Source organism: Mesoplodon densirostris, chromosome 8 (genome assembly GCF_025265405.1).
Source record: "Mesoplodon densirostris isolate mMesDen1 chromosome 8, mMesDen1 primary haplotype, whole genome shotgun sequence".
Taxonomy (NCBI): domain Eukaryota; kingdom Metazoa; phylum Chordata; class Mammalia; order Artiodactyla; family Ziphiidae; genus Mesoplodon; species Mesoplodon densirostris.
The window spans coordinates 3,300,186-3,318,972 of record NC_082668.1 but is presented as its reverse complement, the minus strand read 5'-3'; the positions used below and the strand labels follow the sequence as shown (position 1 = coordinate 3,318,972).

General features: G+C 47.8%; 1 protein-coding gene across 30 annotated transcripts in view; it reads left to right on the top strand.

The window, feature by feature from the left end:
• Nucleotides 1-18,787, top strand: part of LRRFIP1 (LRR binding FLII interacting protein 1) — a 144,041-nt gene that overhangs the window by 109,526 nt on the left and 15,728 nt on the right. For 23 of the 30 annotated variants that reach the window (XM_060107209.1, XM_060107206.1, XM_060107205.1 and 20 more), the window contains 6 exons: nt 6,952-6,987; nt 7,437-7,562; nt 9,105-9,176; nt 10,925-11,095; nt 14,109-14,201; nt 17,766-17,907. In XM_060107209.1, coding sequence (XP_059963192.1) covers nt 6,952-6,987; nt 7,437-7,562; nt 9,105-9,176; nt 10,925-11,095; nt 14,109-14,201; nt 17,766-17,907 — 640 coding nt within the window. Of the gene's footprint in view, nt 1-6,951; nt 6,988-7,436; nt 7,563-9,104; nt 9,177-10,924; nt 11,096-14,108; nt 14,202-15,154; nt 15,248-16,418; nt 16,512-17,765; nt 17,908-18,787 lie in introns of all 30 variants that reach the window. The other 7 variants (XM_060107211.1, XM_060107207.1, XM_060107204.1 and 4 more) reach the window with 2 other exon arrangements.

The window sequence follows — 18,787 nt, the reverse complement described above, 5'->3', positions numbered from 1 at the left end:
CTCCAGCCAGGACCAGTCAAGCAGGGAGAGTAAGATATCCAGCTGTTCCATATCATGTACGTTCAGTGTTCAAAACCTGGCGAGTCGCTTCTTCTGCACGTGGCCGACAGGACTGAAGCGCAGCGTTTGTGAACTGAGGGATCCCTGCTCCGAGGTCAGCAGCCCCCATCTGCGCGGACCTGCCTGCCTGCCTGCCTCCGCCTTCAGGCCCTTGCTTGCGTGTTTCCGATGCAAGTCATCGGTGTTTTCCCACGATAGATCTGACGTGGAGAGCCGCTCGTCCTCAGGCGTAATGCTCGCTCTCTGGCACTCACTTTGGGGAACACGAAAGTTCACAGTCATCAGAAGAAGCTGAGGCCTGACCCCTCCTGGGCTCCCTGCCTGGCGCAGCTCAAGCGAAGCAGGGAACTGGGAGCCCGTGATGGTCTGATGTCTTTGGGTTTATTCGGGCATCAGGATGAAGTCACAGCATAGCAACGCAGTCTAGTTCCCCGGACGGAAGAGACTGAAACCACATACGAATTCCTCTGTCATCTGCTTCCTAAATCTGACAACAGTTTACTCCTGCAAAGTGAGTTTAGTGGACACGAGAGGTGAGCGTTCATCGTGCCCGTGTCCCTGGGGCCTGAGGACGAGAGGCGGAGGTCTTTTGGTAACTGGGGGGCCTGGCAAGACCTCCGCCACCGTCCCTTGGTCCCTTGAGAGCCCTGGGTTTGCAAGACCCCCAGGGGCTTGACTGAGCTGATTTTTCAGTTCATTACACACAGGTCATCGGTTCCGTCTCCTTTCTCCCCTGACTCAGCTGCTCATTTACAAAGGTTGACTGACTCAGGTTGGCACGGTTAGTGAGCAGAGGTCAGCATCCGGGCACCTCACGCAGGTGTGGGGCGTCAGAGCTGAGGACGCCTCTGGGTGTGGCCCTCAGAAGGCAGAGACACCTGTGTACCGCACAGGGCACTTCCACGCAGTTATGGTGGCTCCCGGTCATCTGAAGGATAGAGCGCGGACAGCATTCCTGGCCTCTGCAGAGAGTCTGGAGGACAGAGCTGAGTGAACCCTCTGCTCTGTGCTTCCAAACCTCAGTCCTCTTCCACGGAATCTGCCCCATTTCTATTTTCTGAGCCTGGACAGTCACACCCCTGGAAAGGGCTGGGAGTTTGCATTTTGGGCTTGCGAGACGAACAGTGTAAGTGGATGCATTTGGCCTTGTTGATTGGAAAGAGACCAGGAAACTTCTGCTGAGACTCCCCTGGTCCTCCTGCCTGGGAGGGAGGAGCTGCAGGGACAGGCGGTGCCCAGGGAGAGGCCCGTGGGGTGAGTGGCCCACCCCTCCTGGCCTCTCAGAAGGACGCAGAGCAGGAAGGGGGCAGGGAGTTCCAAGACCCAGGTTAAGATGTCACAGCTCTCATTCCTGGCTGGGGACACCTGGCCAGGCACATAGACTTCCTGAACTCCACCTGGAAAGACGAGTAATGATATGCTTGAAAAACAAAAACAAGAAAAGATTTGGGTTGATAACCTGCTTCTCCTGGGCGAGTTTTCCAGGGCTGTGAGTGTTGTCCACTATGGCTCGGGGAGAATGATCCTGGTGATCCATCAGGAATATGGTTCTAGGGGGTGGTACGGGTGAGGGCAGGGGGCAGGGGCCTCTCCGGGAGGAAGTACAAGCCGGGGCAGGGGCAGCCCTGGGAGGCTGTGGGTGTGGGATGTAGGCTGGTGCCCCAGGGGGCGGGCGAGGGGCGCCCTGTCCAAGAACAAAAGTAACCAGAGTGAGGGAAGTGATAGCTTGCCCCACTTTGAGAAAATAAAGGTACCTCAGCATCCAAAGATGCGAAGTGTGCCCCACCCCCCGGGTCCTCCAACTTCGTGGGGAGCAGAGAGGGTGCCCGCCCCATCTCAGAAGGGCATACACTATGGAACCTCATCTCATTTTTCACGTTCTGTAGGTGAGCCCTATTTTCTTCTTCAGAATCTTTCTCTTGAGGAAGTTGGGGTCCGTTCATTCAGCCAGTGTTTATCAAATGTTCTAGACACAGGGTTGCAGTGGTGAGGAACACACCTGCTCCCCTCACAGACCCACAGGCTGGAGAGGCAGACGTCAGCAAATGGGCGCAATACAGTTTAGAACTCAGAGCACGGGCTCGAGGGAAGAAGGCAGGATGCTTCCAGGGAGCTGGACTCGGGCGTCTGGGTAATCCAGGCCCGGAGAACAGACCGGCAGAGGGCCTCGCCTAGAGGGGCCGACGCAGCTGTGTCGTCCAGGCCTCAGAACCCAGCGAACCTGCCGGGTCACGGAAGCACAGGTCAGGGGTGTCCTGCGTGGCGCCCAGGTTCACGTGCCAGTGTGTTTTCAGAGAAGCATTGGTGGTGAACAGGAATCTCAGCCCCATCTGAGTCAGAAAAACAAAAGACTGTAATGACTCACGTTCTGTGTCGTGGGAAGAGTTGGAAGCAGGAACCAGGTGGAAAAACAGGTCTTGAATTATAAATACAGGAGTTCAAGGACCAGTCATTCAGGATGAGGTCAATATTATCGGATTTAAAACCAGAAATTTCCATTCTGATGGTAGCCTCCACTGCTGTTTATATCTGACGGAAAATTACCCTTAAAATGGGTGTTTTCTGAGCAGCGTTCGGTACTGTCACTTGGTTTCTCGAGGGGGACCCCTGATGACACTGCTTCCGTGATCCCATTTCCCATCTGGGCCTTGGGGCACCGCGAGGAAAAGTCCCTTTGTCCCTGGCCCCCTTGCTAGGGTCTTCCCACGCCCACCTACTGTACTCTGTCTTGAGGAAGGTGGGCAAGCCAGGTGGTGATACGGAAAACTTGGAATTTGAAACCGCACCAGACATTGTATTTAAGTGGGCCTAAATAGTATGCTCACTTAGACACGATTTTAGAAGGTTGGAATTAATAAAATATTTAACGTGCTACGTTAAGCGTTTGTTTCTGAAAGGAAGAGTTGCCATAATTTAAAAGTTCACAGAAATTTTTTGGAAGTGACTACCTCCCGTAGATTTTAAAAGATGCCTTTTTATACACTCCACTGTGATTTAAAATACTGGTTTGCATGTTTCATAAGCCTGTTACTATAGAGTTTTCGCACTGACCTAAAACGTTTAGTACTGCTCGGTAAATGAGAGTAAGAAGGCTAACAGGCTGCAAGGTCTGTGGTGCTGCCGCCCTTCCTCGGATAAGAAGGCGATGTCCCCGAGGTCCTGTGGCTCGTCCCAGGTCCCGTGCTGCCGTGGGCTGCAGCATGTTGGGGCACGTGTGGTCCGCTGCATGCCCTGGGTCACATCATGCAGCAGAAACGACAGTGTTTAAAACCCTTCCATCTATTCTGTTTCTTTGTATATTATTTTCAGAGATAAAGCACTATGCTTTATGTCAAATTAAACTCACCGTCAGGGTTACTTATCTGTTCCTTTGTTAGGGGCAGTGAGGGGTGCCCTGCCTGACCAAGGCTCCCTGGGCTGGTCCCACTCCGCTCGACGCAGGCTGCCATCTAGTGGCATCCGGTGGGACTGCAATGGCTCCATGCTGCTGCGCGGCTTTTCTCCCTCCCTCCCTCCCTCCCTCCCTCCCTTCCTCTTGCCTTGCCTTCCTTCTTTCCTTTCCTTCCTTCCTTCCTTCTGTTTTATTGAAATATAGTTGATTTACAATGTTGCGTTAATTTCTGCTGTACAGAAAAGTGGTGGTTATTCTTTTTCATATTCTTTTCCACTATGGTTTATCACAGGATATTAAATATAGTTCAGTTCCCTGTGCTATACAGTAGGACCTTGTTGTTTATCCATTCAGTATATAATAGTTTGCATCTGCTAATCCCAAGCTCCCAATCCATCCCTCCCCCAACCAAAACTGCACCACTTTCCATGGGGCTCCGCGCACTTCTTAGGTTGCAGGAAGGCTGGCAAATATACGTGTCCCTTGTCATTCAGAAAACAGACAAACGTCAGTCACCCTGATACGTAAAATACAGATTGGAAACAATAGTCAAGCATAGATTGGCTATAAATCTCATTGAGAGCTTAATTTTTCCCTCCGTGGTCTCTACTTAAAAACATGTCCTGAATTTTCACATTCTGAGTTCGATATCTATTTCAGAAAAAAGGCTTTTTTCAAACTACTTTTAAACTAAAGAGAAAGCTATGGTTTTAGGGTTTTTCTCCCTTATTTGGTGTTTTGCAAATTACGAAAGCAGTGTTTGTGTTTATGGTGAAACAATGCAGAACAAAGCTATGCTAAAGGCCCCCAGGAAACCAGTGCTTTGGGGTCTGGTGTATAGTTCTTCTCATCTTTCTCACAAGAAATACTACAAAAAAGAAAGTGGGGTCCTTCTTTTATGGGCACGGATGTCTTTGTAGGTGAACATAGGATTTCTGGAGCTTCATTTCTCTAGGCAATATTTATCTATTGCTGATGAACAGTCAGGAAAGACACTATTTAAATTGCAGAGCAAAACAGCAACAGGCTTCTCACGGTAGCTTGATAGTCTGTTCAACTGAATCTTCCCTTTGCACCAACAGTTAAATTACCCTCTTTATTTTCATCTCATTAATATTTGTTCTGCAAACTAACTTATTCTAGGGAATAAAGGCCTTGTGTCCAGGAGATCTAATGAATGGATTCTGCAGCAGAGCAAGGGCTGGACAGTTAGCTTTTCCTTCGTTGTTTGAAATTTTCAGGAATATTTGTATTCCCAAGTGGAGAGGAGACCCACACTTGAAATGCTAAAATCATCCTCATGACTCAGAATGTTGGTCGGGGGCTCCCTGGGGCTCTGCCAGGGAGGATGAGATAGAACCATCTCAATTGTAGGCCATCTACAGATGTTCCAGAATATCTAGTTAGACTGGTGTGACATGCACATCTGAAAAAATATAAATATATAAGTTTACACACACTAAACGCACGTGCCAACAAATGGCAGGCGGTGTGCGACATGGTAGTGAGTGAGCTGTCTTTACCTAACAGGCTGTGACTGCCACATCGAGAGTGAAAAAGGATGCACGTGGCCAAGAGTGTCTGGAAATCTCCTGTCCTTGGAGGCCAGCCGGCTGTGGCCCAGTGGAGAGGAGAGTCCTCTGGGCGGAGGCAATGCCAGAATCCAAAGCCCCACCCGCCCAGGGGCTTATTTAGCAAGCTGGGAGTGAGGCCAGCGAGGGTCATCCCGCTGGCCTGGGGGCTGCAGCTCCTTCACGCCCTGTCCTCAGGACAAGAAGGAGACTGGTTAGCTGAGAGTAGAAAGTTCTTGCTGAAGACCCAGGTGTGAGCTGGGTGCGTGAGACCAGGTGCAGTGGATTTGGAGCCAGACCCGGGGGCAAAATTGGATCTGTCGAGCAGAAGACCCTTGAGCTTGACTCTCCTGAGCTCAGAGCTGGTTTCAGAAGTTGCCTTCTTTTGAATTAAGTATTTTGTATGATTCCATCTGATCCCCTTGGTCGGCTGATTAGCTCTCACACTTTGCTGTGTTATTCTAGCGGTTACTTCAGGCATCCTGCCCTTGGAAAGAAGGTTTGAGGAGCGTGAAGGAGAGAAGGTGGCAGTCAGTGCGCCGCCTTGGTGGGGGACAGGATGGTGAGGATGTGGGCATCCAGCCTAGCACGGGCGCAGGGTGGGCAGAGGACAGGAAGTGCTCATCTTTACAGGAAATCGCCGCCACTACGGCATCCTGACCTGTGCTTAGCGCCTGCACCCACATGCCCCGTGCGTGACGGCGTTGTGGGCAGTTGACCTGTTCATGAGCCGCTCTGCGGTGGCCTTGGACCCAGACCCGTTAGGATTTGTCCACCTGCAGTCTGGGTGGTCTGTGGCGTAAGCAGTCAAGGGTGACTGCAGGGTCCCAGCTCACTCATGAGGTCTCCTGAATCAAAGGTGTGATCCCACCCATCACGGGCATCTTTAGTTGACTCCCTGGCCATCAAATTTAAGAACCTCTGAGCTACAGGAGGTGGGATTGGAGGCATGTTGGGAAAATCCAGAGAGTCTGGAGACAACTTGGTGCAGGGTTCTCTCGCCCTCTGGGACCTTTCCCATGGGCTTTCGGAAAGGAGCCCTCAATGTGCCCAAAAAAAGGAAGAAAAAAAAAAAGAAGAGAAAGTTGGCCTTTCATTGGATGCTAAGCAAAGAAAGAAAGAGCACCAGTGCAGCCTGAGACTGTTGACCCCAACAGACCCTCACAGGGCAGGGGTCTCCCATAGGGTTGAAGCAGATGTGCTGTCTTGGGGCTCCACAGGCTGCTGGGGGTCCCGCAGAGACCCCTGCTTGCAGGAGGGAAAAGAGAGGATTCAGAGACAGTCCAAACAGGAAAGATTTTGAAAAGCCAAATTCTTGGGGTCCCCCTTTTCACCCAGCAAATTCTCCTGTACCGTCACCCACCCCCAGCCAGCTCCCCACATCTGGGTGTCTGTCTCAAAATGTTTAAACTAGAATTTTCACAGTGACTCAGTTACTCAGAAGCAGTGGAACAGCTGCAGTTGGCCCCACTGCTTTCTCTTGCTTTGGAGACCACGTTTAGTGATAGTCAAAATTAAAACTCTGTGTGGTTGCGTCTTCCAGCCCCCAGAACCCTGGTCATATTCTCACATTCCGATCATAGTAACTGTGGTGGGTGAACGAGGCTGGTGCCTGTCCTGTCCCACACTGTGGCCTGCACACACGTAGAAACTGGTCAAGTCATCCTGTTCAGATTCAGTTCATTCACAAATCGTCTTCCTGTGGAAATTGTGAAAGTTGAAAAACCACGCGGTGAAATTCAACCAGGCTCACTGAGCTGCCCGTGGGCCACCGCTGTGACACCAGCGTATCCGAGAGTCTCACGGCAAAAGAGTGTTTAAAATCACAAAGGAAGCTGATGCTTTATTTTATTATTATCTTACTCCCTAAATCCAGATTCTCCGTTTAATGCTTTTAAGTATTTACTATTTATCCATTTTCTTCTCCAGGTTGAAGAGAGACCAGAAAAAGACTTCACAGAGAAGGTAAGGAATTTCTGTAGAGCTTTATATTGTGTCATCTATAAACTATGAGGGTCCCGAAATGTATGGATGAAACTAACAAGAAAATATATTGCTTGATCTTTAATAAAGAATTTCACCATGGAATGAACAGGACTAGTGGGTGGCTCACCAGGCAACACACAACCTTTAGGGCCCCCCCGGGGGGGGGGGTCATTTCCAGTGTGTATGTTAAACCTGCAGAACAGTGAAGGAATTCACAATGGGCCCAGCCATGGAGCTTACAGTTAATCCAGACAAACCCCGAGGATCCGTGAGGCCCCTCGAGATGAACCCCTTTTTGTTGCTCACCATAAACCCACCGAAGATTTTTCCAATTTGGAAAGTGAATTCAAGTAAAGGTACCATCATAGTAGACTAAGAAATAATTTTGGTTTGGGCTGAAATCCCATTTGCTGTTTGCCACTTTGTAGGGGTCTCGTGGCCTGCCCAGCCTGTCTGCAGCCACACTGGCCTCCCTGGGTGGGACCTCCTCTCGAAGGGGCAGCGGGGACACCTCCATCTCCATTGACACCGAGGCCTCCATTAGGGAAATCAAGGTAAGGCTCTCTACTTACGCATGACCTAGAGAAACCTGTGAAAATCAGTCTTCAAGTGAAATAGGATTTAATTTGTAAAGTTCCAGCTCCTTCTTCTCAGTCTGGTCTCCCCTCCTTCCCATTAAGCTTGGTGTTCTAGTAACAGTTGGGCCCGGCCCGGTTCTGGTTCCTGCAGGGAGCCGCCCCTGACTTCCCCGCCCCGGTAGGGCCAGCACACCTGCGCTGGGATCCCTCAGCTCCCCGGGCACACCTGGGCGAGACCCCTCACCACGCTGCCCTGAGGTGCTCAGCCACCTCTGTACACAGAGCAGGAGTGGACATTCTGCCCACAGCATTGGAAGGTGCTGGACACAGATTACTCGCTGCCCCCGACAGGTACCACCGCGCCCCTCGCGCATCCCCGCCCTCTGCCTGCAGCGTGCCCTTCCGTTCCCTTTGTGATATGCGTAATATGCCTTCAGTAGACCCCATCATGGTATTTTAGTGACTTTTCCTTCTCCACCGGTCTGTGGACACTGTTCTCTGTTGCATCCTCAACACTGAGTGTGTGACAGAGAAATAGGCCTCTGCTTGTTAAAGTAACTAGGGACGTTGCGTCTGAAAAGGAGGCTGTGCAGAGGGAGGGCTGAGTCACCAGACCTCCTGTCCTCTGGAGAGAGCGCCAAGGCCAGGGAGACGCTTCTGGGTCAGATTGGGCTTCATTTACGGACAGGCTTTCTAGTAATGAAAACTGGTGAAAGGGAACAAGCTTCCGTTGGTGCTACCTGAACAGATGGATGACATCTGCCAGGGAGGCCAGACAAGAGCTTAAGCATCAGGACCAGTGGGACTAGGTCCCCCTGCAGACGCCTTCCAACTCCTGTGCTTTATAAGAACGATGTTTTGACTGCTGTTCCTGAAATGTCCTTCCCTGTGTGGTCCCTCGGCCTCCTGCAGCCCTTTGGTCATCCTTTCCCGCCTTGAAGTAGAGTTCGCTGCAGTCATAATCTGTGTCTGGTCTTGGGTTGTGAGCATGATTCAGTCGTTCAGTAAGGATTTATTGCAACTCCAGCTCACGCCAGACACCAGACCCTGGGAATGTGGCGGTGAACGAGATGGGAAAGTAGAGTCCTTGGGCTCTGTAAGGGCAGGGACAAGACTTTGCTGATTTCTGTCTTCACTATCTTACTGTATGTAGCACAGAGCAGAACTCAAAGAGCTTGAATGAACTGTTAAATGTGAGTAAATTAACGTGTTCCATTTTCAGAAGCTCATTTGCCTGTTTTATAAAATTGTGTAAAAATATATGAAGACACATACCTTTGATAAAATTGTGTGAAAATATCATATGAGATACGCCTAAATTTTCATCTTTGTAGTGTTGAAATTCATCTTATTTTCCTTTTAACGCTTAAAAAAGTTAAAAGAAGATTGCTGCTCCAACTACTCAAATAAGGAAACCGCCCAGAAGTAGAAAAGACTCAGAGGATCGCCTCTCCTTCTCTGTGGTCTCTGTCCATTTTTCCCTTTGACATCATTTGCCTTTTTTGCCATTTCCCCCAGGAACTCAATGAGTTAAAGGACCAGATTCAGGATGTAGAAGGCAAATACAAGCAGGGATTGAAAGAGATGAAGGTACCAGCTTACGGAAGTGTGGACTCGTGATATTAACCCAGCTTAACTTTTAAAAATCCTACAGAAGGCATTCAGACTGCATGCTTGCTCTACAGAGGCCCCAGACTCTAGACCTCAAAGTGGCAGGAATGCGAGTAGCACGAGGGTGTGTGCTCAGGGTGTTCCCAAAGGCAGCTTTGAAACCAAGACTCGAGAACTGTAACTCCTCGTTAGCAGATGTTACTAACGTGTTTCCTGGTGCATGTCTTGGACTCACCTCCCCACCACAGCTGGCTTCAACCCAGTTTCTCATTTCCCACAGAAGCATACCCTACACTTGAAGAAGGGTTTTTGGTTTTCTTCACTTTCCGCAGTCCTTACGTACAAGGAGCGCTTCAACTTAATTTGCTTCTCAAAACACCTGATGTCTCCCGATAAGGAAGTTCTGTTGCTGTGCTTTTGAAACACACAAATTATTTGCATACTGTGCCATTTTACTAACCGAAGCAATGTCTGAATGTGTATCTTCTTGGATTTATTTGAGTAAATACACGGTACTTGTAGAATGTGGAATTACTGCATTGTGCCGACCAGGAAATTGAGTTGCCAGGCTCCCTGGAAGTGAGGTGGGGCGTCAGGGACTTTATTCTCTGGCTTCACAGGGCAGCTCGGGCAGCTCATGAGTCTAGCAAGAGATGGTAAATCTGTTCCTTCCTTTCCAGCTCCTGAGAAAGTACCCCCAAACCAGTCTGAGTTCAGTATCCCAGGGGCGCCAAATCACATGACTAATTAATCAGTTTCCTATTTGTCACCGCTCTTTAAAAAGGGGGGGAAATTAAGATTCTGGCTTTCAACTCCTACTGGAGTTGGAAAGAGAGCCATGGAAGCAGCACAGGAGTCACTGGTCCCACCTGAAATCCTTGCCCTGGTTTGCAAGTGCAGGCGAGGGCAGCGCTGGTCTCCGCAGAGCCTCCTGGGAGCACCTGACGCACGCCCGACCCGCCAGTGCCCGCCATTCTATAGCTCAGGGTCCTTTGCACCTGGGATGCTGCTCTCTGTTCTCCCAGAGTCGTCTCCCGCTGGTCTGTGCTCCGGGATCCACACGCTGCTGTACTCTGTTGCCTGCCCTGCCGGTGTGTGAGCCCCTGGGTTGAGGGGGGCACGTTTACTTCGCAGGCCTCTTTGCCTGGTTGTCTTTTCAAAGGAATGAGCTTTGTCTCTCCAGGACCTACCCGGTGAGGCCTGTGTACCTTGTTGAGTTTTCCTATGGGTTGAACGTCCGAACTTCCACTTAAGCCTTTCCTGGTTCATAAGCCCCAGTGGGGACAGTGGGCCACTGGTGGGAGGTGTTGCACTCCCCCTCCCCAGCACTGGCTCTGTCCCAGGTTCTGGTCACGTGTCTTGAGTGGTTACTTCCGACAGCTGTACAGCGGGCAACAGAATCAGATTCCCACAGCCAGGGCTCTGCTGCCTCTGTGACCAGATCCCCTTCCACGCAGCGTCCGCCTTGTCCTAATGACTGTCAGTTATCTTCATCCCTACACACAGTTAGTAACTAATTTCCTGGGTCATGAGAATTGGAGCAAATTGAAAAGGGAGACTTTTGGGGCATTTCACATTGCCATGTGTTTCTTCTTCTGATTCATTTGCTCTAAGAAATAAAGTCTAAATTTAGGGCTGCATTTTTGGAGGTTTTGTTAAAAATACTGAACTAATATGTGTTTTTGTTTCCTTACTACAAGTTCAAAAACATGACCTATTTTCTGCAGGACTCACTAGCAGAAGTTGAAGAAAAATATAAGAAGGCCATGGTTTCCAACGCTCAGCTAGACAATGAGAAGACAAACTTTATGTACCAGGTCGATACGCTAAAGGACACGATGCTGGAGCTTGAAGAGCAGCTGGCTGAGTCCAGGCGGCAGTACGAGGAGAAAAGCAAAGTATGTGCTCATGCGAGAAAGAGGGTAGAGTGTATATATGTATAAATGCTATGTGTAAGGACGGAGAATATATAGATATATAAACGGTGTATGTAAAGATGAGAGATGGGCTTCCCTGGTGGTGCAGTGGTTGAGAGTCCGCCTGCCGATACAGGGGACACAGGTTCGTGCCCCGGTCCGGGAAGATCCCACATGCCGCGGAGCGGCTGGGCCCGTGAGCCATGGCCTCTGAGCCTGCACGTCCGGAGCCTGTGCTCCGCAACGGGAGAGGCCACAACAGTGAGAGGCCCACATACCGCAAAAAAAAAAAAAAAAAAAAAAAAAGAAAAGAAAAGGAGAATATACATGTAAATGGTATATGTAAGAATGGGAGAATATATATATACACAGGCATATGTATATAAATGGTATATGTAATTATAGTAGACTATATATATAAATGATATATGTAAGGATGGGAGGATATACGTATGGTATAAGTAAGAATGGTAGAATGTGTGTATGTATATGTATATATATTTGGTATATGGTATATACATGTTATACACGTGTATGTATATATTTGTGTGTGTGTGGCTTTTTTAAAAACAATAGTTCTCCACTTGCCCTGGAAGCCCAAACATATAAGAATAAGAATACCATGCTCTTTGCTGAGGGACTTGCAATATTGGTATGCACAATTTCAATATGTAAACTAGAGACAATTTTACTAGGAGGACATTTGTGCATTTTGCATGTAAGGTAAAATCATAACCATGAAAAAACGTGCCTACGAAAGACCCAGCATGCTTGGACAAAGCACAATTAGATGCTTCAAGATTTTCCTGTTAATATACATTTCTTCATTCTTATTTTGTTATCTCAACACCAGAGAGAAATAGTTGCAAGTATCAAGGATTTTAAGAAAATTATATTCATTTGTTTTCTGCTGATTGGGAAAAGACACGGTTACTCCACTTGAGAATTAAAAACCTTCATTAACCTCAGAAAAGGGTAGAACCTTATTTGGGCTTTCATTAAGAACCACTGGAATTAATATGTTAACTTACGATATCAACAAAAAGCATGAGCATGTGTTGAAATTAATGACAGCAGGCTGATTTGGTGAAGGCTGGGCTTAGCTGTTGTTTGTGAGACAGCAAGGAATACTTGTTTTTCATGTTGTAAGGAATTAGTTGGTTTGTCAAATCCTAGAATATTATCCAATTTTTCAGAGTTGCTGAGATAAATAGAAAATTTAATTTGTGAGTATCATTATCTTTTTTTTTCCTAACTAGCTATATCCTCTAAATCCCAAGGGTTAAAGCCAAATACCATAACAACTCAAGGGCCTCCTTCTTTCACTACTGTAGTTGAGTTAGAAGCTAAAGAAGAATTTTGTCCATGAAGTTCCTGATAACTGACCTCTGAAACAAAGGAGAAACTTCTTATGAGACCTGATGTCATGAAAGCTTTCTTTGAAACTAATTCATAATTTAGGAGCAGAGAGCATATTCTGAACCCACCTGGGTGGAACAGTACTGTAGTGCATTCTAAATACTCCTAGAATGCCCTCATTTAGGCATCAGGAAGTAGACCAAGAAGCCCCAAATCTAATTTCAGAGAAATGGGGTGATCCTGGAACGTTGACCCAAGGTGGGGACCATGGGCGAAGGAAAGCCTGACAGACATGTCTTTGTCACAGCTAGGAGGGTCCAGTCACTCCCAGACTTCAGAAAGTGGGTGAGCACAGGATGCCAGGGTGAGCTAAGGTCAAATCCCTTCTAAAATAACTGGTAATGAATCGAGGGAAGGTGTTCCCTGCTGTTCCCTAAACTGTTGGCAGCTAGGTGGGCACCACACCATCATTAGGCACTGCACTCCTGTGCTGAGCTGAGTGGGAGACAAGAAGAGCGTGTTGCCCGGGCGCAGGGATGAGTTTCATGCAGGGAAGGGTTGGACTGGGGGAGCGGCTTTGTGCTGACAAGGGCTTTGCTTCCCCCGCCTGTTTCTATTTTGTCTCTGAGGTACAGAGCTGACTGCCTACTGTTAGTGAGATAAACTTGCCAAGGTAGACCATCCCTTTTTGCCCCAAAGAGTATTCATCGGCGTATTTCAAACTCGGATGATTTTATTACCGCTCTTTTGCAAAGCTGCCTCCTCCAGGCCCTCAGCAGACAGCCTGGGGGGCCTTCCCAGGGCACGGCTTACCTGTAAAGAAATCGGGTCATACTGTCAGCTGCATCAACTCCTCAGGTTAATTTTTTTTTGAATTTTATTTTATTTATTTTTTTATACAGCAGGTTCTTATTAGTCATCCATTTAATACATATTAGTGTATACATGTCAATCCCAATCTCCCAATTCATCCCACACCACCACCATCCCCGCCCCTTTCCCCCCTTGGTGTCCATATGTTTGTCCTCAGGTTAATTTTACAGTAGATCGTAGGGGTGTCTTCTAGAAAATGCAGAGAAACTGGTTCATGTTGTTAAAAAAGCCTTGAGGGCCCCCCTGGTGGCACAGTGGTTAAGAATCCACCTGCCAATGCAGGGGACACGGGTTCGAGCCCTGGGCCGGGAAGATCCCACATGTAGCAGAGCAACTAAGCCCATGTGCCACAACTACTGAGCCTGCACTCTAGAGCCCGTGAGCCACAACTGCTGAAGCCTGTGCTCTAGAGCCCACAAGCCACAACTACTGAGCCTGCGTGCCACAACTACTGAGCCTGCGCACCTAGAGCCCATGCTCTGAAACAAGGGAAGCCACCGCAATGAGAAGCCCGCGCACCACAACGAAGAGTAGCCCCTGCTCGCCACAACTAGAGAAAGCCCGTGCGCAGCAACGAAGACCCAGCACCGCCAAAACTAAAAACAAAAAAAATAAATAAATTTATTTTTTAAAAAGGCCTTGAAAACTGTGATGATATGGTAACAGGTGATTTGTTCCAGGTAAAGGTAAATCATAAGAACGTGAACTAGAGTGACAGAAAAATGTGATTCCACGGGAACTTGAATGCTCTCCTCCTTTATAGGAATTTGAAAGGGAAAAGCATGCCCACAGTATCCTCCAGTTTCAGTTTGCTGAGGTGAAAGAGGCCCTGAAGCAAAGAGAAGAAATGCTTGAGGTGAGTAGTTTTTCCTGTTTTTCTTTTCTGTTCTTTTTTTTCCTTTGTGTGTGACTTAGGAGCATCTTGTTGGGTCATTACTAGAGCTACCAGTTTTCTTGAAAATTGAGTTTAGGCAAATTCTCTATGCCTTGCTTGAGGAGACAGTTCCTTTTATTAGTGAAGATTCTCATTCTTTGGTGGTTTTCTATTTGTTTGAGGAGGTGTGGCAGACCGAATCATGCCCCCCAAGATGTCCATGTCCTAATCCCTGGAACTGTGACTACGTCACCTTACTCAGACAAAGGGACTTTGCAGATGTGATTAAGTTAAGGACCTTGTGATGGGAGATTATCCTGTATCATCTGCATGGACCCAGAGTGATCCAAAGGGTCCTTGCAAGAAGGAGGCAGGAAAGTCAAAGGCAGAATAGGAGATGTGACCACGGGGGCAGAGGTCAGAGCCACGTGAGGAAGGGGCCACAGACCAAGGACTGTGGGCACATCTAGGAACTAAAAAAAGGGGGAAATAGATTCTCCCCTGCCCCGAGCCTCCAGAAAAGAGCCCAGGCCTGCCCATGCCTTGGGGTTACCATAAGACTCATTTTGAACTTCTGAGCCCCAGAACTGTAAGAAAATAAGTTTGTGTTGTTCTAAGCCACTGAATTTATGGTAATTTGTTACAGCGACAAAAAGAAACTAATACAGGCTTGATTTTTTACTTTTTTAATTTGGTTAGAACTCTAGTGCCTGTAAGTGAGAATTTCACTCCAGCTGGTTTTCTTCCTACACTTGGAGCTGGGGAAAAGGACAAGGATAAAGTCCCAGCATCCTGAGAACGAACTTGGGATCAGCGAGGAAAAATGGTGCTGGGACCTCCAAGGGCGCTTGCTGGCTCAGGGGTTGTCTACACTGCAGAGTTTCTTCCCATTTAACCCTGTATCTGCTTTCTTTCTATCTGTTCCTATTCTTCAGGAAATCCGACAGCTACAGCAGAAACAGGCGAGTTATATCAGGGAGATTTCTGATCTTCAGGAAACAATAGAATGGAAAGACAAAAAGATAGGGGTAGGATTCTCAAGTCTTTGAAATCTGTTCAAGTGGGCAGTCTGCTTAGCAAATTGAATGCTTTCAGAATCTTTGGTTTGCAAAAAGGCTTGTATGAGTTTGCATGTGACCCCCGTGGGACACAAAACGAATAAAAGAGAGACTACACGAACTTACCCAAATTGACATTAACTCCAAATTGGAAGTGGACTTCCAACGTGGAGATTCTCCTTTGGTCAGCATTCCCGGGCTCCCTGCCTGCCTGTGAGCAGCCAGCGGTGCAGAGATCAAAGGAGTGAGGAAGGCACGCTGGGCAGGTTCACACGTGGAGGCTCAGACCTCCGGAATTCCCTGTCCCCTGTTGCCTGGGCTTTTTCTCCAAGGGCTTTGAGGAAGCTGCAAGGTGGCAGGCGCTGTGCCTCACGCATCCCCACCTTGAGCCTCCCCAGGGAGCTGTCAGCCCCTCTCCCTCCACAGGGAAAGAAGAGGCAGCCCGTCTGCATTTAGGAGTGACGCGTAGGGAGAAAGAACACGCTTAATAAAGTGACGGCTGTGCTCCGCGATGCCAAACGGCTTCCAAAACACGGCGACTCACTCCACACGGCTCTGATAACAATCTCTAGATGCTGAAGCAAACGTCAGCGCCTTTCCATCGTGAAGCTGCACCTTGCCTTCACTTTGATATGCTCACCGACGCTTATTTAAGATTTTGTGCGCATGTCTGTGTGTGCGTTGTGTTTGCTTCAGGACCACTTTATGTTTATCTGTGACAACAAACACCGAGAATCAACGTACAAAAATAGTCTAAATTCCTAAAATAGTTGTCACTGGGGGGTTGTAAACGTTTCTTCTTTTCCTTTATTTATCCCTCACTTAAATGGGTGCATGGCTTCTGTTCCTTCTCCGACTATGCCGTGAAGCCACAGACTAAGCCAGGAGAGGGTGTAAAACAGAGAGCATACTTCAGAACGTTAAGGTCTTTCAGGGAGCATGCACAGCGACGTTTCTTGGCTGGCGTAAACTAAGTGCAGAGCTTAACACTGCATTGTGTTTATATCTTTAAGCAAAGTCTGTCAAATGCCCTGCCGATGTTAGCCTTTTACATAGTAGAAGCCTCCTTGCTAGTCCTGCTTCTGAAGTCGTCTGCTCACCTGTGCGAATCTTCTCTCTCTTTGCTCCGCTACACACTCAGGCATTAGAGAGGCAGAAAGAGTTCTTTGATTCCATAAGGAGTGAACGAGACGATCTTAGAGAAGAAGTAGTCGTGCTGAAAGAGGAATTAAAGGTACGAAGCCAAAGTACAGTTTTAAAAAATCCAGGCGACAACAGCAAATTCCAGGATTCTCAAGGACGAATGTGTGTGGATAGTGGTGTTCATTAATTTTATGTCGTTGATTTTAGTTCTGTTAATAAAATCAAATCTTGAGTTAACTGACCCCAAAGAGACATGTGAAGTCAGCGTGGATTCCGTGGGGCTGATTGTCTTTAGATATTTATAGGCATATCTGATCTTGAAAGCAACTCTGATTTCCAAGAATTTTTTTGATAGGCTGTCTAAATTTTTTCTCAAACTCACCAGTAAATTCTCCAGGACGTTACTCCAAGTTAGAGAATGTATTTCTTTCTTATATTAAAGTCTCGAACATAAGGACCTCTGTAGCTGAAGAGTGGCGTGGCTGACGCTAGTTCGACTTGGAGACCCCGAGGATGGTAGGAAAGTTCTGTCTGGACCATATCAAGGGGTCTTCAGCTGCTGGCTGGAAACTGAGTAAAATAAACCAACGGCCAGCAGCGGGGGTCAGAGCTCTGGGTGGACTCTCGGCACCGAGGAAGGCGGTGTTGAGTCTAGGGGGTATGGCCATGGGCTGGCGCGTCAGCCAATGGAAACATCCATGTCAGCTACTTATAATGAAGGGTCAAGGCCAGAGCAGTAAGCCAGCAGGGAACAGGCTTAGGGCTCAGATTCACAGTACTTCTCCTCGCCAGGGTGTGAGTACAGGGCTGGGAATTCCTCCAAGCAGAAGAGAAAGAGCTATGGGCGGCAGGAGGGCGTAAGAGAGGGGGTGATCCCGGGTGAGGGGGGCATCCTGGCATTGTGAAGCGTCACTGGGTTTAAAGTGTTTTGCTGTGTCGTGAGCACGAATTCCAGCCAAGTTTCATCATTCCTTTCAGAACACGTACATATTTCTCCGTCCTTTTAAAGAACACAGCCGGGGTTTTAGAGGTAAAGACCACTTTATAGTGATTTGCTTGATGCTCCACTTTCTGGCAGCCTACAGTGAAAAAGGATGCCCGAGGAAAGTGTTTTGTCACCAGCACATTAAGACGTGGCTGGGATCATGTAAGGAAGAAGGACCCTGGAGGAAGACATCCCAGATCAGTGTGTGTTGATAGAATATTTACAGGGGTGGAGCCTAGCGCTCCTCTGTCTCTGTAGAGTTTTCCTCTGCTTAGGGAAAAATAGGGGTTTTTTAAATTATTATTTATAAAATAAAGTTTAACCTAGTATCACTTACGATGAGCCTGTTTTTATTCCCAGAAACATGGAATAATCCTAAATTCAGAAATAGCTACCAATGGAGAGACTTCAGACCCTCTAAATAATGTTGGCTATCAAGGTTCTACAAAGATGACAAAGGAAGAGTTAAATGCCCTCAAGACAACAGGGGATGGGACGCTAGGTAAGTACTTGTTTTCCTTTGATCCTTGCATCTTCCAGTCAGCACTGGTTCACCTTCCATGCATTGGTGGAGTTGATGTAATCATCACTGATCGATTAACAATCACCCAGCATGCCCTTTGTTCTGTCACTTCATGGGAACTTCCTTGTCAAACGATGCCATCACCCACGTGTGCTGTCTGGCATGTACCTCTGTTCAGTGCTCACCACCGATGGCTTAAGAATACATTTCTTTTGCTTCTCAAAGCTGCCAGTGAGACTGTGAATACAAGGAAAATAATCTCAAAATTAAGTGACCGTGTTGACAGTTCTGTTGTATTTGGTTTTCTTCAGTTATGTGCCAAACACAGCGTTGTGACTTATTCTGTTACAGAATTGTCAAAAGATCAGAATAGCAGAGCCGTAAAGTAAGTTAGTTGACTGTATTTGCAAGCCAGTGCTGCAAATCCTGTGCACCATTAAGCATTTTGAGAGTCTGAAGTGCCTGTGGACAGCAGATGGACAAGTAGCCCTGGGTGGTGAGGGAGATGGACAGGGAGCCCTGGGTGGTGAGTGTGGTCATTGCGGAGGGCTTTCCTTACCAACAAGAGTCTGAAAACGTCTGCCCCTTTGTCAGAGGTGATGTTCCTTTGTATGTCACATTTTTACTTCTGAAAGAATGTAAATTGGGAAACCCAATATATTGTAGGAATATTTTACACAGTTTTCAAATATCTGAAAAGATTCACCAATTAATATTTGTCGTAATATACTTGGCTTTGGGATAAACCTTCTGCATGTGGTGGGCGGCCTGAAGTTGTAGCCAGCAAGTAAGGCCTCGCTTGCAACCATTTCCAGCTTTTCACAGTGAGGCTGGGATAAGGTCAGGGACCATGGCTGTA